The sequence below is a fragment of the Aquarana catesbeiana genome, linkage group LG01, assembly GCF_042186555.1.
Source record: "Aquarana catesbeiana isolate 2022-GZ linkage group LG01, ASM4218655v1, whole genome shotgun sequence".
NCBI classification, from domain to species: Eukaryota; Metazoa; Chordata; class Amphibia; order Anura; family Ranidae; genus Aquarana; species Aquarana catesbeiana.
In genome coordinates this window covers 745064901-745084251 of record NC_133324.1, presented here as the reverse complement: position 1 = coordinate 745084251, position 19351 = coordinate 745064901, and the positions used below count along the sequence as shown (strand labels likewise).

The 19351-nt window shown below is 42.5% G+C and overlaps 1 protein-coding gene across 4 annotated transcripts in view; it reads left to right on the top strand.

Annotated features, from left to right (window-relative positions):
* The window catches only part of PLRG1 (pleiotropic regulator 1), a 113438-nt gene that overhangs the window by 26657 nt on the left and 67430 nt on the right, over positions 1-19351 (top strand). For 2 of the 4 annotated variants that reach the window (XM_073605411.1, XM_073605421.1), the window contains one exon: positions 18890-18996. In XM_073605411.1, coding sequence (XP_073461512.1) covers positions 18890-18996 — 107 coding nt within the window. Of the gene's footprint in view, positions 1-11349; positions 11399-18590; positions 18788-18889; positions 18997-19351 lie in introns of those variants that run through there. The other 2 variants (XM_073605430.1, XM_073605438.1) reach the window with 2 other exon arrangements.

Sequence of the window (19351 nt, the reverse complement as noted above, 5' to 3'; positions counted from 1 at the left end):
TGGTTTGCGCAAAAGTTATAGCATCTACAAACTAGGGTACATTTTCTGGAATTTACACAGCTTTTAGTTTATGACTGCCTATGTCATTTCTTGAGGTGCTAAAATGGCAGGGCAGTACAAAACCCCCCCAAATGACCCCATTTTGGAAAGTAGACACCCCAAGGAAATTGCTGAGAGGCATGTTGAACCCATTGAATATTTATTTTTTTTGTCCCAAGTGATTGAATAATGACAAAAAAAAAAAAAATATTTACAAAAAGTTGTCACTAAATGATATATTGCTCACACAGGCCATGGGCCTATGTGGAATTGCACCCCAAAATACATTTAGCTACTTCTCCTGAGTATGGGGATACCACATGTGTGGGACTTTTTGGGAGCCTAGCCGCGTACAGGGCCCCAAAAACCAATCACCGCCTTCAGGATTTCTAAGGGCATAATGTTGTGATTTCACTCCTCACTACCTATCACAGTTTTGAAGGCCATAAAATGCCAAGATGGCACAAAACCCCCCCAAATGACCCCATTTTGGAAAGTAGACACCCCAAGCTATTTGCTGAGAGGCATGGTGAGTATTTTGCAGCTCTCATTTGTTTTTGAAAATGAAGAAAGACAAAAAAAATGTATTTTTTTTTTTTCTTTTTTCAATTTTCAAAAGTTTGTGACAAAAAGTGAGGTCTGCAAAATACTCACTATACCTCTCAGCAAATAGCTTGGGGTGTCTATTTTCCAAAATGGGGTCATTTGGGGGGGGGGGGGGTGCCATCTGGGCATTCCATGGCCTCCGAAACTGTGCTAGGCAGTGAAGAGTGAAATCAAAAATTTACGCCCTTAGAAAGCCTGAAGGCGGTGCTTGGTTTTCGGGGTCCCGTGCGCGGCTAGGCTCCCAAAAAGTCCCACACATGTGGTATCCCCGTACTCAGGAGAAGCAACAGAATGTATTTTGGGGTGTAATTTCACATATTCCCATGGCATGTTTGAGCAATATATCATTTAGTGACAACTTTGTGCAAAAAAAAAAAAAAAAAGATTTGTCTCTTTCCCGCAACTTGTGTCACAATATAAAATATTCCATGGACTCGTCATGCCTCTCAGCAAATAGCTTGGGGTGTCTACTTTCCAAAATGGGGTCATTTGGGGGGGGTTTGAACTGTCCTGGCATTTTATGCACAACATTTAGAAGCTTCTGTCACACATCACCCACTCTTCTAACCACTTGAAGACAAACCCCTTTCTGACACTTTTTAAATACATGAAAAAATAATTTTTTTTTTGCAAGAAAATTACTTTGAACCCCGAAACATTATATATTTTTTTAAAGCAAATGCCCTATAGATTTTTCAAACGCATTTTTAATGCACTAAAACACACTGTATTGCCCAAATGTTTGATGAAATAAAAAAGATGATCTTAGGCCGAGTACATGGATACCAAACATGACATGCTTTAAAATTGCGCACAAACGTGCAGCGGCGACAAAATAAATACATTTTTAAAAGCCTTTAAAAGCCTTTACAGATTACCACTTTAGATTTACAGAGGAGGTCTACTGCTAAAATTACTGCCCTCGTTCTGACCTTCGCGGTGATACCTCACATGCATGGTGCAATTGCTGTTTACATTTGACGCCAGACCGACGCTTGCGTTCGCCTTTGCGCGAGAGCAGGGGGGGACAGGGGTGCTTTTTTTTTTCTTTATTATTTTTTTGCTTTTTTATCTTATTTTTAAACTGTTCCTTTCATTTTTATTTTTTTTTTTAATTAATTTTACTGTTATCTCAGGGAATGTAAATATCCCCTATGATAGCAATAGGTAGTGACAGGTACTCCTTCTTTTTTTTTTTTTTTTTTTTTTTTAAATTGGGCTCTATTAGACCCTAGATCTCTCCTCTGCCCTCAAAGCATCTGACCACACCAAGATCGGTGTGATAAAATGCTTTCCCAATTTCCCAATGGCGCTGTTTACATTCTGCAAAATCTAAGTCATGAAATGCTCGTAGCTTCCGGTTTCTTAGGCCATAGAGATGTTTGGAGCCATTCTGGTCTCTGATCAGCTCTATGGTCAGCTGGCTGAATCACCGGCTGCATTTTCAGGTTCCCTGTTGGGACAGGAGAGCCAGAGAAAAACATGGAAGACGGTGGGGGGGGGGCATTCCCTCCCACTGCTTGCAAAAGCAGTCTAGAGGCTAATTAGCCGCTAGGATTGCTTTTACATGAAAGCCGACCGCTGGCTGAAAAGAATGATACCAAGATGATACCTAAACCTGCAGGCATCATTCTGGTATAACCACTCAGTACGTTGCTGGTCCTTGTTGGGCATATATTGTAAACTTTTTTTTCATGCAGCCTGTGGGCTGAACGAAAAAAAGATATTGATCGGTGGGTATGCCCACCATTAGAATACCTCCCTTCATCCACCCACTTCTAATGATGGGCATACATGCACCATTTATATATGCCGAAGCATGGGGGCATCCTCCCGCAAAAGGCAGGAGCAAATTGCTCCTCCACCCACTGCTGCCCCCACGCTTCGGCATATATGCTGAAGTATGTAACTGTGGTGGTGAAATCACCTCCGACAGCACTGGAGTCACGGCTTTATATATCGTGGGAGCAAATGCTGTTGCTGTCAAGATAAATAAATCCGCGCTGCAACTGAATGGCATACCTGAAAACAATAAAATGGTTACCAACAAAACACAGTAAAGTATAAAAAATCTGAAAAGCAAACATGGTAAAACATAATAACAATAAAACATTGCAGAATAGAATAGCGTAAAAAAGAGCAGAACAATAGAGAGAGAGAGAACAATAAAACAGCAACTATTTTTGTTTTTTTTATTTTAGATTTTTTTTGTGTTTTTTTTTATTTTTTACACTTTTTTTTTTTTAGTAACTTTTAACTTTTGTAACTGGTTCCAGGTTTGGGTCTCTCAAAATGCAATGGCATCTTGGGAGACCCTGTGTTAGCGTGCCTAGTCTGTGCAGTGCTGAACCCTACGCTAATACTCAACTAGTGTATGGTAGCGTTCAAAGCATTCACCCATGCAAAGACCAGGATTGCCAGGACAGGAGGGACAATAAGACCGAGTGTCACGCCTAAATCCGCGCTTGCTACAGACACGACATCTTTTTTGGGGGGCTCGTTGGGTAGGGGTACTCGGGATGGCATAAAGAAAATGCCTCTCATGCAGCCAGCTTACTGCATTTGGTTGGGGAAGGTGAGGTAGAGCACCGTCTGGAAACAGAAGGGCTCTGGCGATCTCTTCCTGGAATTTAAGGAAGGATCCAGTCCGTCCTGAAGCTCTGTATAGCACATGAGCGTTCAGCAAAGCCAATTGAAATAAATAAACAGACACTTTTTTGTACCAGCGTCTAGCCTTGCGGGCAACTAGGTACGGCGCCATCAACTGGTCGTTGAGGTCCACCCCTCCCATATTAAGGTTGTATTCGTGGACACAGAGGGGTTTCTCCACAACACCAGTCGCCGTAGGAATTTGGGTCGTCGTGTCTGCATGAAGGGAGGTGAGAACGAAAACATTCTTCTTATCCCTCCACTTCATAGCGAGCAAATTATTATACTTCAAGCAGGCTCTCTCCCCCAGCCTAAGACGGGAATCTACAAGCCGCTGGGGAAAGCCCCGGCGATTAGGTCACACGGTGCCACATGCTCCAATCTGATGATCAAACAAGTGACTAAAAAGTGGCACGCTCGTATAATAATTGTCCACGTACAAGTGGTACCCCTTTCCGAATAAGGGTGACACCAAGTCCCACACTATCTTGCCAGCACTTCCTATGTAGTCAGGGCAGTTTGTCGGCTCTACGTGACTATCTTTGCCCTCGTAAACCATAAAACTATATGTATAGCCTGTGGCCCTGTCACAGAGCTTATACATCTTGACCCCGTATCTGGCACGCTTGCTGGGAAGGTACTGTTTGAATGACAAGCGGCCAGAAAATTTAATCAGGGACTCATCAATGCAGACAACTTGATGGGGGGTAAACAAGTCTGCAAAACGTTGGTTGAAGTGGTTTACGAGGGGCCGAATTTTGTAGAGCCGATCATATGCAGGGTCTCCACGAGGACGACAGAGTTCATTGTCGTTGAAGTGCATGAACAGCAAAATCTGCTCGTATCGTGCCCTGGCCATGGAAGCAGAGAACAAGGGCGAATGGTAAATTGGGTCAGTGAACCAATATGACCGCAACTTACTCTTTTTATTCAACCCCATGAGGAGGGAAAGGCCCAGAAAGATCTTAAATTCGGAGACCGTAATTGGTCTCCAATCTCTGGCAAGGGAGGACTGGGGATTAGCGGCGATGTGTTGACCAGCGTATAAATTGCTTTGGTCCACAATAGATCTATAGAGATCTTCGGTGAAAAACAGTGAATAAAAATCCAGTGGCGTAAAGTCAACTGTTTCCACCTGAATTCCGGGTTGGCCAGTGAAAGGGGGAAGTACGGGTGCTGCAGAAGTGGTGGGTTCCCAATTCGGATTGGCGAATGCAGCAGGAAGGGCACTATGGGCACGACGGGCCTGTCTTTGTCTTCTTGGTGGCAGCGGGACACTACTAGTGCTTGCCACCTCACCAGCTTGAACTGCACTTATGGGACTCGCCACGTCACCACGTGATACTGCAGTGCTGGATGTACGACCAGGGTGTACTAGGCCGCTGGTGCTTGCCAGTTCACCAGAAGGAATAGCGGCGCTAGTACTTCTCTGCTCCATACGAGAGCCCTGCGGTTCTTGCACTTCAAGGACAGAAGAAGATTGGGGTCTGGTACGCCTGACCTTAGCAGGGACCACAACTCCGTCGTCAGGGCTATCTGTCATGGAGCCGCTGTCCTCTACAGGATCGTATTCTGAGCCTGAACTTGACAGATGAGTGACTTCTTCTTCACTATCTGTCATGCTCAGAAACGTGTAGGCCTCTTCACTAGTGTACCTTCGATTTGCCATTTTGGGCTCTAAATTTAGGGGTACACCAGTGAGACTCACAGGCAAAAATGCTCCTGACTGTCAGCGACTGTATCAAAACGCTACCAAAAAACTGTTAGCGATCGCAGGGATCAGGCCTGACTCTGCGAACGCTGCAGTTATGTGTGCTTAGTGTTTTGTAAGTGTCAGTGATCGATCGATACTGCACTTGGGTGGGCTGGGCAGGGCTGGGCCGAGGGGCAAAACGCAGGTGCTAGCAGGTATCTGGGCTGATCCCGCTAACACTGTGTTTATGGGAACCCTAAACTGCTGGGGAGTATAGATCTGATCGGATCAGATATCGATCCGCTCAGATACTATAGCACTAAGGGAGGTGTATGCTGCGTGCGTGGGTTTTAGCGGTACTGGCGCTAACCTGACGCTGCCTGGGGCGACGCAGACCTTAGCTGACCCTAAAAACGTAATTTATATCACCGCCGGGCAATTAGGGGGTTAAACCTTTATAAGGTAATAAACGGCGGGTGCCCTAAAACTATAATAAACTATAATAAACTACAAAAAACAAACTAGCTAACCAGCGTCACCCGTAACACTTAAACGGTGATCGCTGGTGAAAGGGTTAACTAGGGGGCAATCAGGGGGTTAAAACCTTTAGCAGGTAGTATATGGGGGTCCCTGTCGCTATAAAACACTGACAGCGAACCTATATACTTACCTCCCTAACTAGCGTCACCTGTGTCACTAATACAGCGATCAGAAAAACGATCGCTTAGCGACACTGGTGACGGGGGATAATCAAGGGGTTAACCTTTATTAGGGGGGTTAGGGGGGTACCCTGGACCTAAGGGGGGGTACCCTAGACCTAAACGGGGCTAACCTAACTGCCCTAACACTTGTAACTGACACAAACTGACACCAATGCAAAAAAAAAAAAAAAAATGCTATTGGTGTCAGAGTGACAGGGGGTACAGGGGGGTGATCGGGGGGTGATGGGGGGTGACAAGTGTGCCTGGCGTGTTCTACTGTTAGTGTAGTGTTGTGCAGACTTACTTGATGTTTTCTCTGCTCGGCGCCGGGATGAAAAGACCGGCTCGAGGAGGGATGACATCACTTCCTTTCCCTCTGTTTACATTACAGAAGGAAAGGAAGCATTTTCATTCGCCGGGAGCGATCGGGAGGGGGTGTCCAACAATGGATGGCCTCCCCCTGACCTCTCATCGCCCCAGAAGAAATGGCGACCGCCTCGGGCACCGGGGGGGGGGGTCCGATCGGACCCCCCTCCCGCGGAAGGCAAATCACGTATATGTACGTGATTTTGCCTGTCCGTGCCACCTTGCCGACGTACATCGGCGTGAGGCGGTCGTCAAGTGGTTAAAGAGGATTTATTGCCTGTATTAACTACTTCCCGCCCAAGGTACGTCATGGACTTTGAGCGGGTATATCCGAATGATGCCTGCAGCTACAGGCATCAGTCAGATATCGGCTTTTTCAGCCGGTGATTCCCTCCACCATAAGAACGATCATAGCGGCTGTTCCACTGCTTGATCGTTCTTATGGGCGGCGAGAGGGGATGCCCCTCCAGCCGCCCTCCGGTGCTTCTACTGACTCACCGCATCCATCAGTAAGTCGGAGACAGGATCCGCCAGCCCCGGATGGTGCTCATACAGATTTCCGGCAAACCAGGTGGTCGCCGGAGTCTCTATGACCGTTCGGAGGCCGGGCGCGATGTTATGACGTCAAGCCTGGCCTCTGCATTCAAACAAATGGTGCCGCCTCAGCTGGGAAGTTGAGATCGTCTTTTTTTTTTTTTTTTTTAAATTTCAGGCTTCCCAGCCTAGAGGGGAGATGTGGGGTCTTATTGACCCTATATCTCACTGTAAAGAGGGACCGATCATGCCATATTCCTATTACAAGGGATATTAAAAACAATACTAAAACACTCAAAATGATGGAGTCCTTTGTAATATTGTAGCAGCGCTCTTGTCAGATAAAATCAAATGACAAGCTTCCATATACAGTTCATATATGAGTCAATGAAAGCGAAGGAGGTTAGTTATAACTTGTGCTGTGATTTGTCCAAGAACAAACACCATCCACCAGACACTTCACCATGTGAGGAAATTTCCCCTTTGGTGGTACACTCACCAAAAGTACAGTTGAAATGCGCCTTTAGTTATAAACTGCTTCTCCACCGCTCCAACCATTGCTTCCACCGAACATTAGTCACGCTATGCAGGGCTCCAGTAAAGCCCTTGTTCGGGTATCTCCGCTCTTTGCCGGTGATGCCGCCCTCTCCGCTCTCCCCCGGGCTCCACTATTACAAGGGATGTTTACATTAATTGTAATAGGAACAAAAGTGATCAAAATGTTGTGTGGTTTTTTTTTTTTTAAGTATCAAACTAAAAAAAAAGTTAAATTAACAATAATAAAAAAAAAAATAAAATTCAAAGCGCCCCTGTCCCTGTGTGCTCACACGCAGAAGCGAACGCATACGTAAGTCCCACCCACCTATGAAAACCATGTTCAACCCACACGTGAGGTATTGTCGCGAACGTTGGAGCGAAAGCAATAATTCTAGCCCTAGACCTCCTCTGTAACTCAAAACATGTAACCAGTAAAAATTTTTAAAGCGTTGCCTATGGGGATTTCTAAGTACCGAAGTTTGGCACCATTCCATGAGCGTGTGCAGTTTAGAAGTGTGACATGTTGGGTATCTATTTACTTGGCGTAACTTCATCTTTTACATTATTATCCAAAATTGGGCTAACCTTAATGTTTGTTTTTTTTTTTTTTTTAAAGCATGAAACTTTATTAAATTCCAAAAAAAAAGTGTTCGAAAAATTGCTGCGCGAATACCGTGCAAGATAAAAAGTTGCAACAACCGCCATTGTATTCTCTAGGGTCTCTGCTAAAAAAAATATATAATGTTTGGGGGTTCTATGTAATTTTCTAGCAAAAAAATGATGAATTTTACATGCAGGAGAGAAATGTCAGAATTGGCCTGGATGGGACGTGGTTAAAAAAAATTTGCAAATACTGTAGCTGCTGACTCTTAATATATGGACACTTACCTGTCCAGGGAGCCCGCTATATAGGCACCTGAAGCTGCTCTATCAATTGGCTTTGGGTAAGGGAAACCATAAATGAAAGCCTTGTGCTTTCTGAATGGTCCTGCTATCTTCTGGGACCTGTGTGTGTGTCTCCCAGAAAGCAGGGGGGAGGGGCCGTAAATGACGTAGGTTGCTGCGGCACCCTTACACGGAAGTGGGATCAGGTACCTGTGTTTGACAGGGGAAGCAGATAAGTGGAGCTTCCACTTTTGGGTGGAACTCTGTTTAATGTACCATAGATTGTTGGCATTCCACAGGCATGTGCAATTTTAATGTTAGGTATCTATTTGCTCGATGTAACATTACATAATCTTTTATATTTTACCCAAAAATTGGGTATTTATATTGTGTTTGTGCTCACTAAAATTAATTATAGTTTTTTTTTTTTTTTTCCCCTGAAAATCTACATTTGATAAACCAACTGCACAAACATTGTGCAACATAAATGAAAAAAACCCACCATTTATTATCCTAACTTTTGTGTCACTCTAGAATAAAATCAGTACTAAAAAAAATGTGCATAAGAGTTTCAAACAGATCACCTTTACGCATGTAAATGTCCATGCATAGACAAAAAAAAGTGAATAAATTCCTAATTGCATTACACTGTATATAACTACTAAATTGTGTCTAATGAGTTCATAGAGATTAAAACAAAGTTTTTTTGTATTAAAAAAAACAATCTTCATCGTGCCTTGTAATACTTGCTTCATGCAATGCGAAGAACACCACCACTGTGCATAACAGATGTATCCTCACCTTTTAAATTTTGGACCCCACTAATCATATGACATGAGGTCAAACCGTGCTTGGTCATAGTATAGGAAGCTCCTTGTTTCACTGCTCCACCTGGTCTCCATCGTATTCCCGCGTTCAAAGATAACACAAATCCACCATAACATGGTTCACAAAGTTTTATTAAACAATAAAAATTGCACTTACAAGCTTAAAATGAGGTAGATGCATTGAATAGCAATCTAACTGGCTGAATAGACTAATGCAAAATGGCGCCTCCTTTGCATGATAATGTTACTTTTCCGCTCACTGACGCATTGCGTCCCTCCGGACTTTCTCAAAGAATACTTTTCAGCCAGTTTGACTGCTGTACAATGCATTTTTTCGCACTAAAATGAACTGGAATGTATTTTTTTTTTAAATAAATGGGTTTGATAGACAAGTGCACAAATATCCTACAAATTAGTTTTTTTTTTTGCTACCTTTGTACAAATTTTATAATTGAGAAAGCTTGCCCTGCAACACCGCTGCATTGGCTATCTACCTTGTAGCTTCCTATGTCTAACTGAAACTTCTTATTAAGCCATGATTGGGGATAAGTCACTGTTGAGTCAACAGGCTGTAAATGGATTCATTAATGTAAAAGTGAGCCAAAAGCTTCACCACCACGTTTAAAAAGAGAACACAAAATATTATTGGAGTTCACATTTTACTTTTATAGTCCTAGTCATGTCTAATGAAGAGATTTTATCCAAAACCACTACATGGTCACCTTAGCAGATAAGACGTTTTGACTGTGCTTTCACATTACCTTTTTGGGGTGTTACGAAAAAGGGATTAACCGTGCCCTGTTTTTTTTCCCATCATGTTAAGGCCTCATGGACACTGGCCATTTTTACAGCTGCTGTTTTTGGCTATAGGCGTTTTTTTCTGCAGCCAGTAAACTCCCTAGCATGTTATCCTATGTGTCCATGCACGCATAAGCTTTTATCAGTGGTTTTTGGCGGGGTGTTTTCAGGCTGGGGAAAAAAACCTGAGAACTACTGCGTTTTGAAGGAGTTTTTCAGCTGTAAAAGCTTTTGTGGTAAAAACGTGGCAAAACTTGCATTTTTAACCACTTCAGCCCCGGGTGGATTTGCCCCCCCCCCCCTTCCTGACCAGGCCATTTTTTGCGATACGGCACTGCGTCACTTTAACTGACAATTGCGCGGTCATGCGATGTTGTACCCAATCAAAATTTATGTGCGTTTTCCCCACAATAGAGCTTTCTTTTGCTGGTATTTGATCACCTCCTGCAGTTTTTATTTTTTGCGCTATAAACAAACAATAGACAATTTTGAACAAAACACAATATTTTGTACTTTTTACTATATATATATATATATATATATATATATATATATATATATATATATATATATATATATATATATATATATATATATATATATATATAAAAAAAACTAATTTCTTCATCAGTTTAGACCGATTGGTATTTTTCTACATTTATGGTAAAAAAAATCGCAATAAATGTATATTGATTGGTTTGCACAAAAGTTATAGCGTCTACAAAATAGGGGATAGATTTCTGCCATTTTTGTTTATTTTTTACTAGTACTGGCGGTGATCTGCGATTTTTATCGGGACTTCAATGTTGCGACTGACACTTTTGACACTTTTTTTGGGACCAGTGACATTTATACAGCGATCGGAGCTAAAAATAGCCAATAATTACTAAATAAATGTCACTGGCAGGGAAGAGGTTAACACTAGGGGGAGATCAAGGGGTTAACTGTGTTCCCTTTGTGTGTTTCTAACTGTGGGGGGATGGTATGACTAGAGGAGGAGACAGATCGCTGTTCCTACTTAGTAGGAACACACTGTCTCCTCTCCCCTGACAGAACCGGGATTTGTGTGTTTTACACACACAGATCCCAGTTCTCGCTCTCTCAGGAGCAATCGTGGGTGCCTGGCAGTCATTGCGCCTGCTACAGCGTCTTAAAGAGCCGACATACAGCTACGACGGCTCGCCAAGGAGAGCCAACCTGCCGCAGTATAACTGCGACATTCTACAGCTAAAGCTACTGGCATATTTGTAATGTCTAATGTCCACGGGGTCTAAACGATGTTGTGTTTGGAACATGAAGACGTCATGTACACTGCTGCTGGTAAACAGACGTTTAGGAGCAGTTGGGCATTTTTTTTCAGCTGCCTCTGAACTCTCTCGTTTCTAGGCAGCTGAGTTTAGAAGCATTTTTTGGAAAGCAAAAAAATGCGTTCAGAACGGATGTTCAGAGGCATTTTAAACGCCAAATGCTTGTAACCACTTTTAAACGCTGTAACTTACGCTTTTTCAATGGAGATACATTTTTTGACTATTTTGAAGAAAAAAAAAATTTTTTTTTTAAAAACGTTCCTAAACGCGGCTTTGTAAACACAGCAACACGGATGTTTTTAAACGTCGTTTACTATCTGTCAAGTTAAATCGTAAAGGGGAGGTTGTAAAATGTCCCGTGTACATTAAGCCGAAGCCTTTATTATTTTTCATTCTTTGTTTTATAGGTGGCTTAGTTCAATGAAAAAGATGTAGACGTAACAAGATTCATTTAAGGTGATTAGTGATCACTCACACACACAGCATATTTAAAGATAATACATAATCCGAGACTGAGAACATTGCATAACAGAATATTTATCATCCGATTAAATATTACCTCAATTCTTTTGTTTTAATCCCAGTACTGTCTGCTTTGGAAAGCCTACAGCAGTTTGCTACAAGAAATTTCTGCGTACCAGCAGTATTTGTACAGCGGAGCTGCTATACTATACACATCATTATCCAGTATCATTATTATGCAAAAGAAATGCCTTAAGCCATGATTCTCATATATTTTCTTGGGAAACATGATTTATGGTTTCTGATAACAGATTTATATCCTCTAATTTGTTATATTTACCACACTTTTACTTTTTGGCTGTAGATTCAGTGTACGCAGTGTTTTATTTTTTCGTGCAGGGTATAAAAAGGAGCATGTTTTTTGCATCTTTCCTTCAGTCTGATAATGAGGGATGATCAAAAAGTTCATAGAATGACCTATAGACAAATTTACAAAACAAATGATATTCAAGCTGAAGGTTATAGTGGTTGTAAAGGCAGAAGGTTTTTTTTTTATCTTAATGCATTCTATGCATTAAGATAGAAAAAACCTTTTGTGTGTAGCAGCCCCCCAGCACCCCCCTAAATACTTACCTGAGACCTTTCTGTCTCCAGCGATGTCCACAAGTGTCTAAGCCATCCGGCACACTCCTTCTGACTGGCTGAGACACAGCAGTGGTGCCATTGGCTCTCGCAGCTGTCAATCAAAGTCAGTCAGCCAATCGGGAAGAGAGGGGGCCGGGTCGGGGCTCCGTGTATGAATGGATACACAAAGCTCTGACTCGGCTCGTGTACCCCATAGAAAGCTGCTGGCTGAGGGGGCACTCGACAGGAGGGAGGGGCCAGGAGCAGCAGAGAAGGACCCGGGAAGAGGAGAATCCAGGCTGCTCTGTGCAAAACCAACTACACAGAAGAGGTATGACTTTTCTGGGAGAGGCCAGGAGCCCCCAGCTGGTGCTCCTGGCCTGTCCCCTTTGTCCAGTGCCTCCTTGGGAAACTGCTTCCCATGGGGGCACTCATGCATGCTTGCACCCGAGCCCCACTGCTGCATCCATTGACACAGACGGTGAGACTCGACCCCGACCCCTGCTCCCCCGTCACTGGCTTTGATTGACAGAACTGGGAGCCGATGGCTCCCCGTGCCCCAGCAAAGCCAGCGAAACCCAGAAGTGAAGGGAGAGAAGAGCTGCAGACGTGCACAGTGCTGGATCAATTGAGGGCTCAGGTAAGTAAAAAAAAAAAAAAAGGTCGGGGGGGGGGGATGCTGACACCTAAACATTTTTTATCTTAATGCAAGGAATGCAGTACGGTAAAGAGTGCAAAATCTCCTGTAGCTCTCCATAGAAACCAATTCCGGCTTCCATTTTTTTTTTTTTTTGATAAAGCTTAAATCGGAGTGCCACCCAAAAATGGAACTTCCACTTTAAGTACTGGTGACCCCCTGATATGCCACATTTAGCATGTCATTTTTTTTTTGTGGGGGGGGGGGTAGTGGCCACCCAGCTCCCACTTCTTCCCCTGGCACCACAGTGCCGGAAGGAAGTACACCTCTCCCCTTCCCTCCCTGCAATTGTCTGTGACACGTCGCAGGTCCCAGAAGAAGATTGCCCAGCCATTAATAACGCGCGGCTCGTGCATGTGCAGTGCGCGCCCGGCTGTGAAGCCACGCCTGGGCGCCCAGTTACAACGCCGAGGAGGGGAAGAGGGGCGTGGCTTTGTGCGTCCGCATCACTGGACCGTGGGACAGGTGAGTGTCTGTTTTAATAAGTCAGCTGCTACACTTTTTGTAGCGGCTGACTTTTAAATGGGTGTAACTCTGCTTTAATTGAACAAGCTGAAGTTAGAAGCTGATTGCCTACCATGCACAGCTGCGGCATATTTTGCACTCCAGTTTTAGTAAATCAACCACAATCTGTTAAGATTACCATACTGAATTCTAAAATTTGAGGCAAAGTCCACAAGTTGCTAGGAGTTATAATATAAAATTTCTTGGTCTCCCCTATACAAGGACCCCAATGTATAGCACACACAGTGATGGGATTCAGTTCCAAATGTTTGAGAAACTGCACAAAAGCAGATATGTAGAGCCTTAAAAAAAAAAAAAAAAAAACAATAATGAATAAAAGGCAGCTAGCTAGATATGCACTAGATAGGGGCCTGGTTCTGTCGAAATCTTGATTGATTTAGAAACGCTGGGGAAACGGTAACAATAATAAAGTGGCTTGTAGCCTACCAGCAACCTTTGAAGCATAACTAAAGGCAAACCCTTTTTAGTTTTAGAGTGGGGAGGGATGAGAACCCCTGTAGGAACAGCGATCTCTCTCCTCTAGTCATACCATCCCCCCGCAGTTAGAAACACACATAGGGAACGCAGTTAACCCACATTTGAATGGGGACACAGAGCAGCGGCTCGAGATAAATACACGCCACTAGGGCTGCAACTAACGATTATTTTCATAATCAATTAGTTGGCCGATTATTATTTTGATCGGTTAATAACCTTTAAAAAAGTGTGGTGTATAATTTAGTTAATCTGTAAAGTTTAAAAAAAGGCAATTTATTCTTAAATATCTCTATGTAGTAGTAAATGTAAATAACCAACTATATGGTTAGGGAGCAAAATCTCTAATCCACTCTGAGAATAACAGATAGAAGCGATATACTGTATATATACTATTAGAGAAGATATACTGTATATATACTATTAGAGGAGAGATAGTATATGTCCTCTAACAGTATATTAAAGAGTAAATCTGGTAAATATCATCAGACTCGGAGATCAAATTTTTTTTTATTTTCATAAAATAAACAAACAATATCTTCCTTCAAAAAAAAAATGTCATTTTAAGAACGTTCGTTTAATTTTCTAATCGTTAGTGGGGTCAAATCGACATTTATTTTCAACCACAGTGATGTGAAAATTTGGAAATAATAGAAAACTTCTTGGTCAAAGGAATTTTCAGACAGTGTATGTGGTTTTCGTTCAGAAGTTACATTCATTTTAAAAACAGACTGTTAAAAACAAGTGAAAATTTCATGAAATGAAAAATTCTTTCAGTGAATGTACAAAGATTTTTCGTCTGAATATTCTCGTCTGAAAATTGATCCATGTGGCCAGCATAAGGCTCAGTACACACCTATGCAGTTTGCTTTTGATCTGTTTCTGCAGTGCTTTTTGCTGTGCGTTTTGATTCTTTGCGCACATGATTTTGCATTTTTTTTTGCACAATTTGTTGGGCAGATTAAAAAACACAAGTTGCTGAAAAAACGCATTACATGTTTTTCTGCAGCTTCTCCATTGAAGTATATTGAACCAAAAAAGCACCGTTTTGTGTTAAAAAAAAGTCCCTGACCCTTTCCAAATATGCAGTGGCTCAAAAAAAGCATAGTCACAGTAGCGATTATTTGCTCTTTTTGTATTATAAGGGGCTCATTTTAGTTTTTTTAACCCTGTTATGTTACTGGCCGATTAATCGATTATGAAAATAGTAATCGATTAATTTAATAAATCGATTAGTTGTCGATTAGTTGTTTCAGCCCTACACGCCATGCTTTTCAGATGTTTATTTGTAAAAAAAAAAATGTGAAAACCATTGATCATTTTCCTTCCACTTCACAATTATGCCACTTTGTGTTGGTCTATCACATAAAATACATTTATGTTTTTGGTTGTAACATGACAAAATGTGGAAAATGTCAAGGGGTGTGAATACTTTTTCCAGGCACTGTGTATATATAGGCACATTCAAAAAGCTATGAACAGCCCTTGGATAAAGCTTATCCTGTCCTGAGTATGGGCTGTCAGCATCAATAACTCGGTTTATATGCTACAATTTGGTTTATTTGTTAAAGCGAATTTCTACAAATACTGCAGCTGCTGACTTTTAATAATCGAACACTCACTTGTCCCAGGGTCCAGTGATGCGGGGAATGAAGCCCCGCTCCTCTCCACCTCCTCTGCGGCGCCGGCATTTTCACTGTGGGCTCCCGGCTCTGGCTCCACAGCCGGGCACGCACTGCGCATGTGAGCCGTGCGGCACACTGCGACTGGCCAGGGCAATCATCTGGGACCTGTGACGTGTCTCATGATTGCCAAGAGGGAGGGGGGAGAGATGAACTTGCTTCCGGCACCACGGTGCGCCGGGAGGAAGTGGGAGCTGGAACCCTCTAAAATGAGGGTTTACGCCCCCCCCCCCCCCCCCAAAAAAAAATGACATGCCAAATGTGGCATGTCAGCGGGTCACCTTCCCTTAAATCGGAAGTTCCATTTTTGAGTGGAACTCTGCTTTAAGTGTAAAATGTAATGGTAACATTTGTATTACTGAGCTTCAAGTGGTTGTAAGGACAGGTGGATTTTTTTATCTTAATGTATTCTATGCATTAGGATAAAAAGCCTTCTGTGTGCAGCACCCCCCCTAATACTTACCTGAGGTCCCTCTCTGTGCAGCAATGTCCATGAATGTCTCAGACGAGATTCCCCTTCCTGATTGGCTGAGACACATCAGCGGTGCCATTGGCTTCCGCTGCTGTCAGTCAGCTAACCAATCAGGGGAGAGAGGGGTGGGGCCAGGTCAGGGCTCTGTGCCTGAATGGACACCGGGAGCTGTGAATCAGCTTGGGTGCCCCCCATAGCAAGCTGCTTGCTGTGGGGGCACTGAACAGGAAGGAGGGGCCAGGATCAGAGACAAGGGACCCAAGAAGAGAACGATCGGGGGTGCTCTGTGCAAATCTACTGCAACAGAGCAGGTAATTAAAACATGTTGTTGTTTTTTTTTTTTTTAGGAAAAAAAAACGAGCCTTTACAATCACTTTGTTTTTGCATTTTTGATAGGAAAGAGCAGCTAGACTGACTGTATTTTAGCATGAAAAGTAAGGAAAGCAAGACTTGTTGATGAAAGGGGTGAATCCAGAGAGAAGAGAATGATATTAGGAGCGGATGAATGCTGCAGGCAATACGGCCTCATGTACACTGCTGCTGGTAAACGGACGTTTAGGAGCAGTTGGGCGTTTTTTTTTCAGCTGCCCCTGAACTCTTCTTTGTTATCTTATCAGTACGACTTGCAATTTGTCATGCGACTTTGGACAGTTGTATGGCAAGTCACAGCCCATTGATTTCAAAGACAAACATTCCCATCTATGCACCTTTGAAAATCAGTGACTTTGAAAAGGTGCCTGCACTACTTTGATAAAACTTTTGATGCGACTTTGATGCAGAGTGTAAAGTTGGATCCAAAGCTTAATTCAATCGCACTCTAAATCGCACAACCTTAGAGTCGCACTAGTGGAAGCAGCCTAAAGCTAGAGTGCAACTTTGGAGTGTGACTTTTATGCAACTTTACACTCTCTTGATTTAAAGTTGCATGAAAGCATTGCAGGTACCTTTTTTTTAAAGTCACTGATTTTCAAAGTTGCATAAATGGGAACGGGTGCCATTGAAATCAATGGACTATGACTTGTCATGCGACTGTGTCCCAAGTTGCATGACAATTCATACTAGTGGAGCCTTAGTCTACGTTTCCACTATTGCAACCCCAAAGTTGCACGATTTAGAGTGCAACTTTGAGTGCAGCTTTGATTCAACGTTACGCTCTCTGGATCAAAGTCCCATCAAAGCATTGCAGGTACCTTTTCAAAGTCGCATAGATGGGAACACGGGTACCGTTAAAATCAATGGGCTGTGACCTGTCATGCGACTTTGAACACAGTCGCATGACAAGTCACGTCTCCACTATTGCGACCACAAAGTTGCACGATTAAGAATCCAACTTTGATGCAATTTACACTCTCTGGATGAAAGTTGCATCAAAGCATTGCAGGTACCTTTTCAAAGTTGCTGATTTTCAAAGTTGCATAGATGGGAACAGGTGCCTTTGAAATCAATGGGCTGTGACTTGTCATGCAACTTTGTGTCCAAAGTCACATGACAAGTTGCTCTAGTGGGGACAGTTTGTGTCCAAAGTCAGGGCAGGAACCTATGATCAGCTCCTCCCATCCTGTTTATGCCCACGGCTACACAAGACTAGTGTCCCTCCCAGGAAGTGATGTCACTAGCTCTCAGTAACCACACCCACTGGCTAATCTTAGTCTCAGAAGGAAGTAGAGTTGAAGTCATGTGACTGCATCGGATAATGCAAAATAAAGGTAGAAAAACTGGTATTTTTTCATTTTGAGACATAAGGCTGAACTTGGCTCATATTAATGATTGCAGGGGAGAATTTAAGTGTTAGGGTGGACTTCCACTTTAAAGACTAAACCTTTTTCTGACACTTGTTTCTTACAAAGTTAAAATCAGTATTTTTTTCTAGAAAATAACTTGGAACCCCCAAACATTATATATATTTTTTTAGCAGAGACCCTAGGGAATAAAATGGCAATTGTTGCAATATTTTATGTCACATTGTATTTGCGCAGCGGTCTTTCATACGCAATTTTTTTGGGAAAAAATACACTTCAATGAATTAAAAAAAAAAAAAAAAAAACAAACAGGAAAATTAGCACAATTTTTTTTGTATAATGTGAAAGATGATGTTACGCCATGAGAATCAGGATCTTTATTCTAAGCAAAAAAAATTGTGATTCTCATTTTAGCCAGAATCGTGCAGCTCTGCTGTGTGTACGGGGCTTTAGGTTCCCTCTGAGTTCCTCCAAGGGGCAGAGCTTATCGTTATTGATCAGTAGACCTACATGATCCAGTAGAGGACCAGAGGATGATTAAAGTGGTATTAAACACAAAACCAAAAATGTAATATATTGCAGCTTACCAATCATTAGATGTGGCTGCATTAGCTTTCTTTTTTAGGCTTTTTTTCTCCTCTGTTTTCGCCTGGTGATGAATATTTCAAAGCAAATATTTATTATTTTTTGCAATAACATGGAGTAGGCAGTTTTTAAGTTGACTAACAATAGCTTTCACTTTGTTCGCACTGTAAGAATATCTGGAGAAGGCTCTGCCAATCACAGGATGTCGCCCCCCCTCCAGCCTTGTCTCTGTGTGTGTATGTACTGAGACTAACAGTGAAGTGGAAGCCTCCATCAAATGCCATCTTATCCCCATAGTGTTTAGCAATACCAGGACATGGAGGAGGAGAGAGGGTAGTGTCATTTACCACTGTGTATATGCCCACATGTGTGACTCTATAGTCACATGGGCTGCACAGATCAGAAAAAGGAGGAAATGAACAGGTTCGAGGGGAACAAAAACTAGATCATGATCAGTAGATGTCAACAGCTAATCTATACATTCTCAGGCTGCAGTAGGAACACAAAGAGGGAGGGATGGTAAACAGCAAGATCTACCAAGATTTTTGCAGTCTGCAGAAAACAAATGCTCTAGTGGATGAATGAGTATGAACACAATGTGTAATATAGCAAGCATTGACCGTTTTTGATGATTTGGGTTTAATGACACTTGAATGTCGTGCTATTTATTATTTATTTTTTTCTCAGGATGTGCAGAAACACTCGGTACACACTCTAGTGTTCCGATCTCTGAAGAGGACGCATGACATGTTTGTGGCTGACAATGCTAAAGCTGTCGCTATAGATGAAGAAAGGTAAATTTTGTAGCTGTTTTTTTAGTTTATTTTAAGTGAATTATGTCCTTCTATTTTTTGTTTTTAGTAAGTAAATATCTGGTAAACCTGAGCAGAAAATGCATTGCATCTGTAATAGTCATGGAAGCAGAGGTAATGACAGCAGTAGTAATTAACATCTGATAGCTTGAAGACTCCTTTAGGCTGGGTTCACTCCTATGCGAATTGGATGCGGGTTCCCCCTCCGCATCCAATTCGCATGACAGGAGATTGTGACCAGTTCTCTATGGAGCCGCTTTACACATCTCCAAATTATAGCCCTGATTTGTCTCTGACACGGAGAACAGGGACTCATCGAGGACCCCTGCTGTGAGCT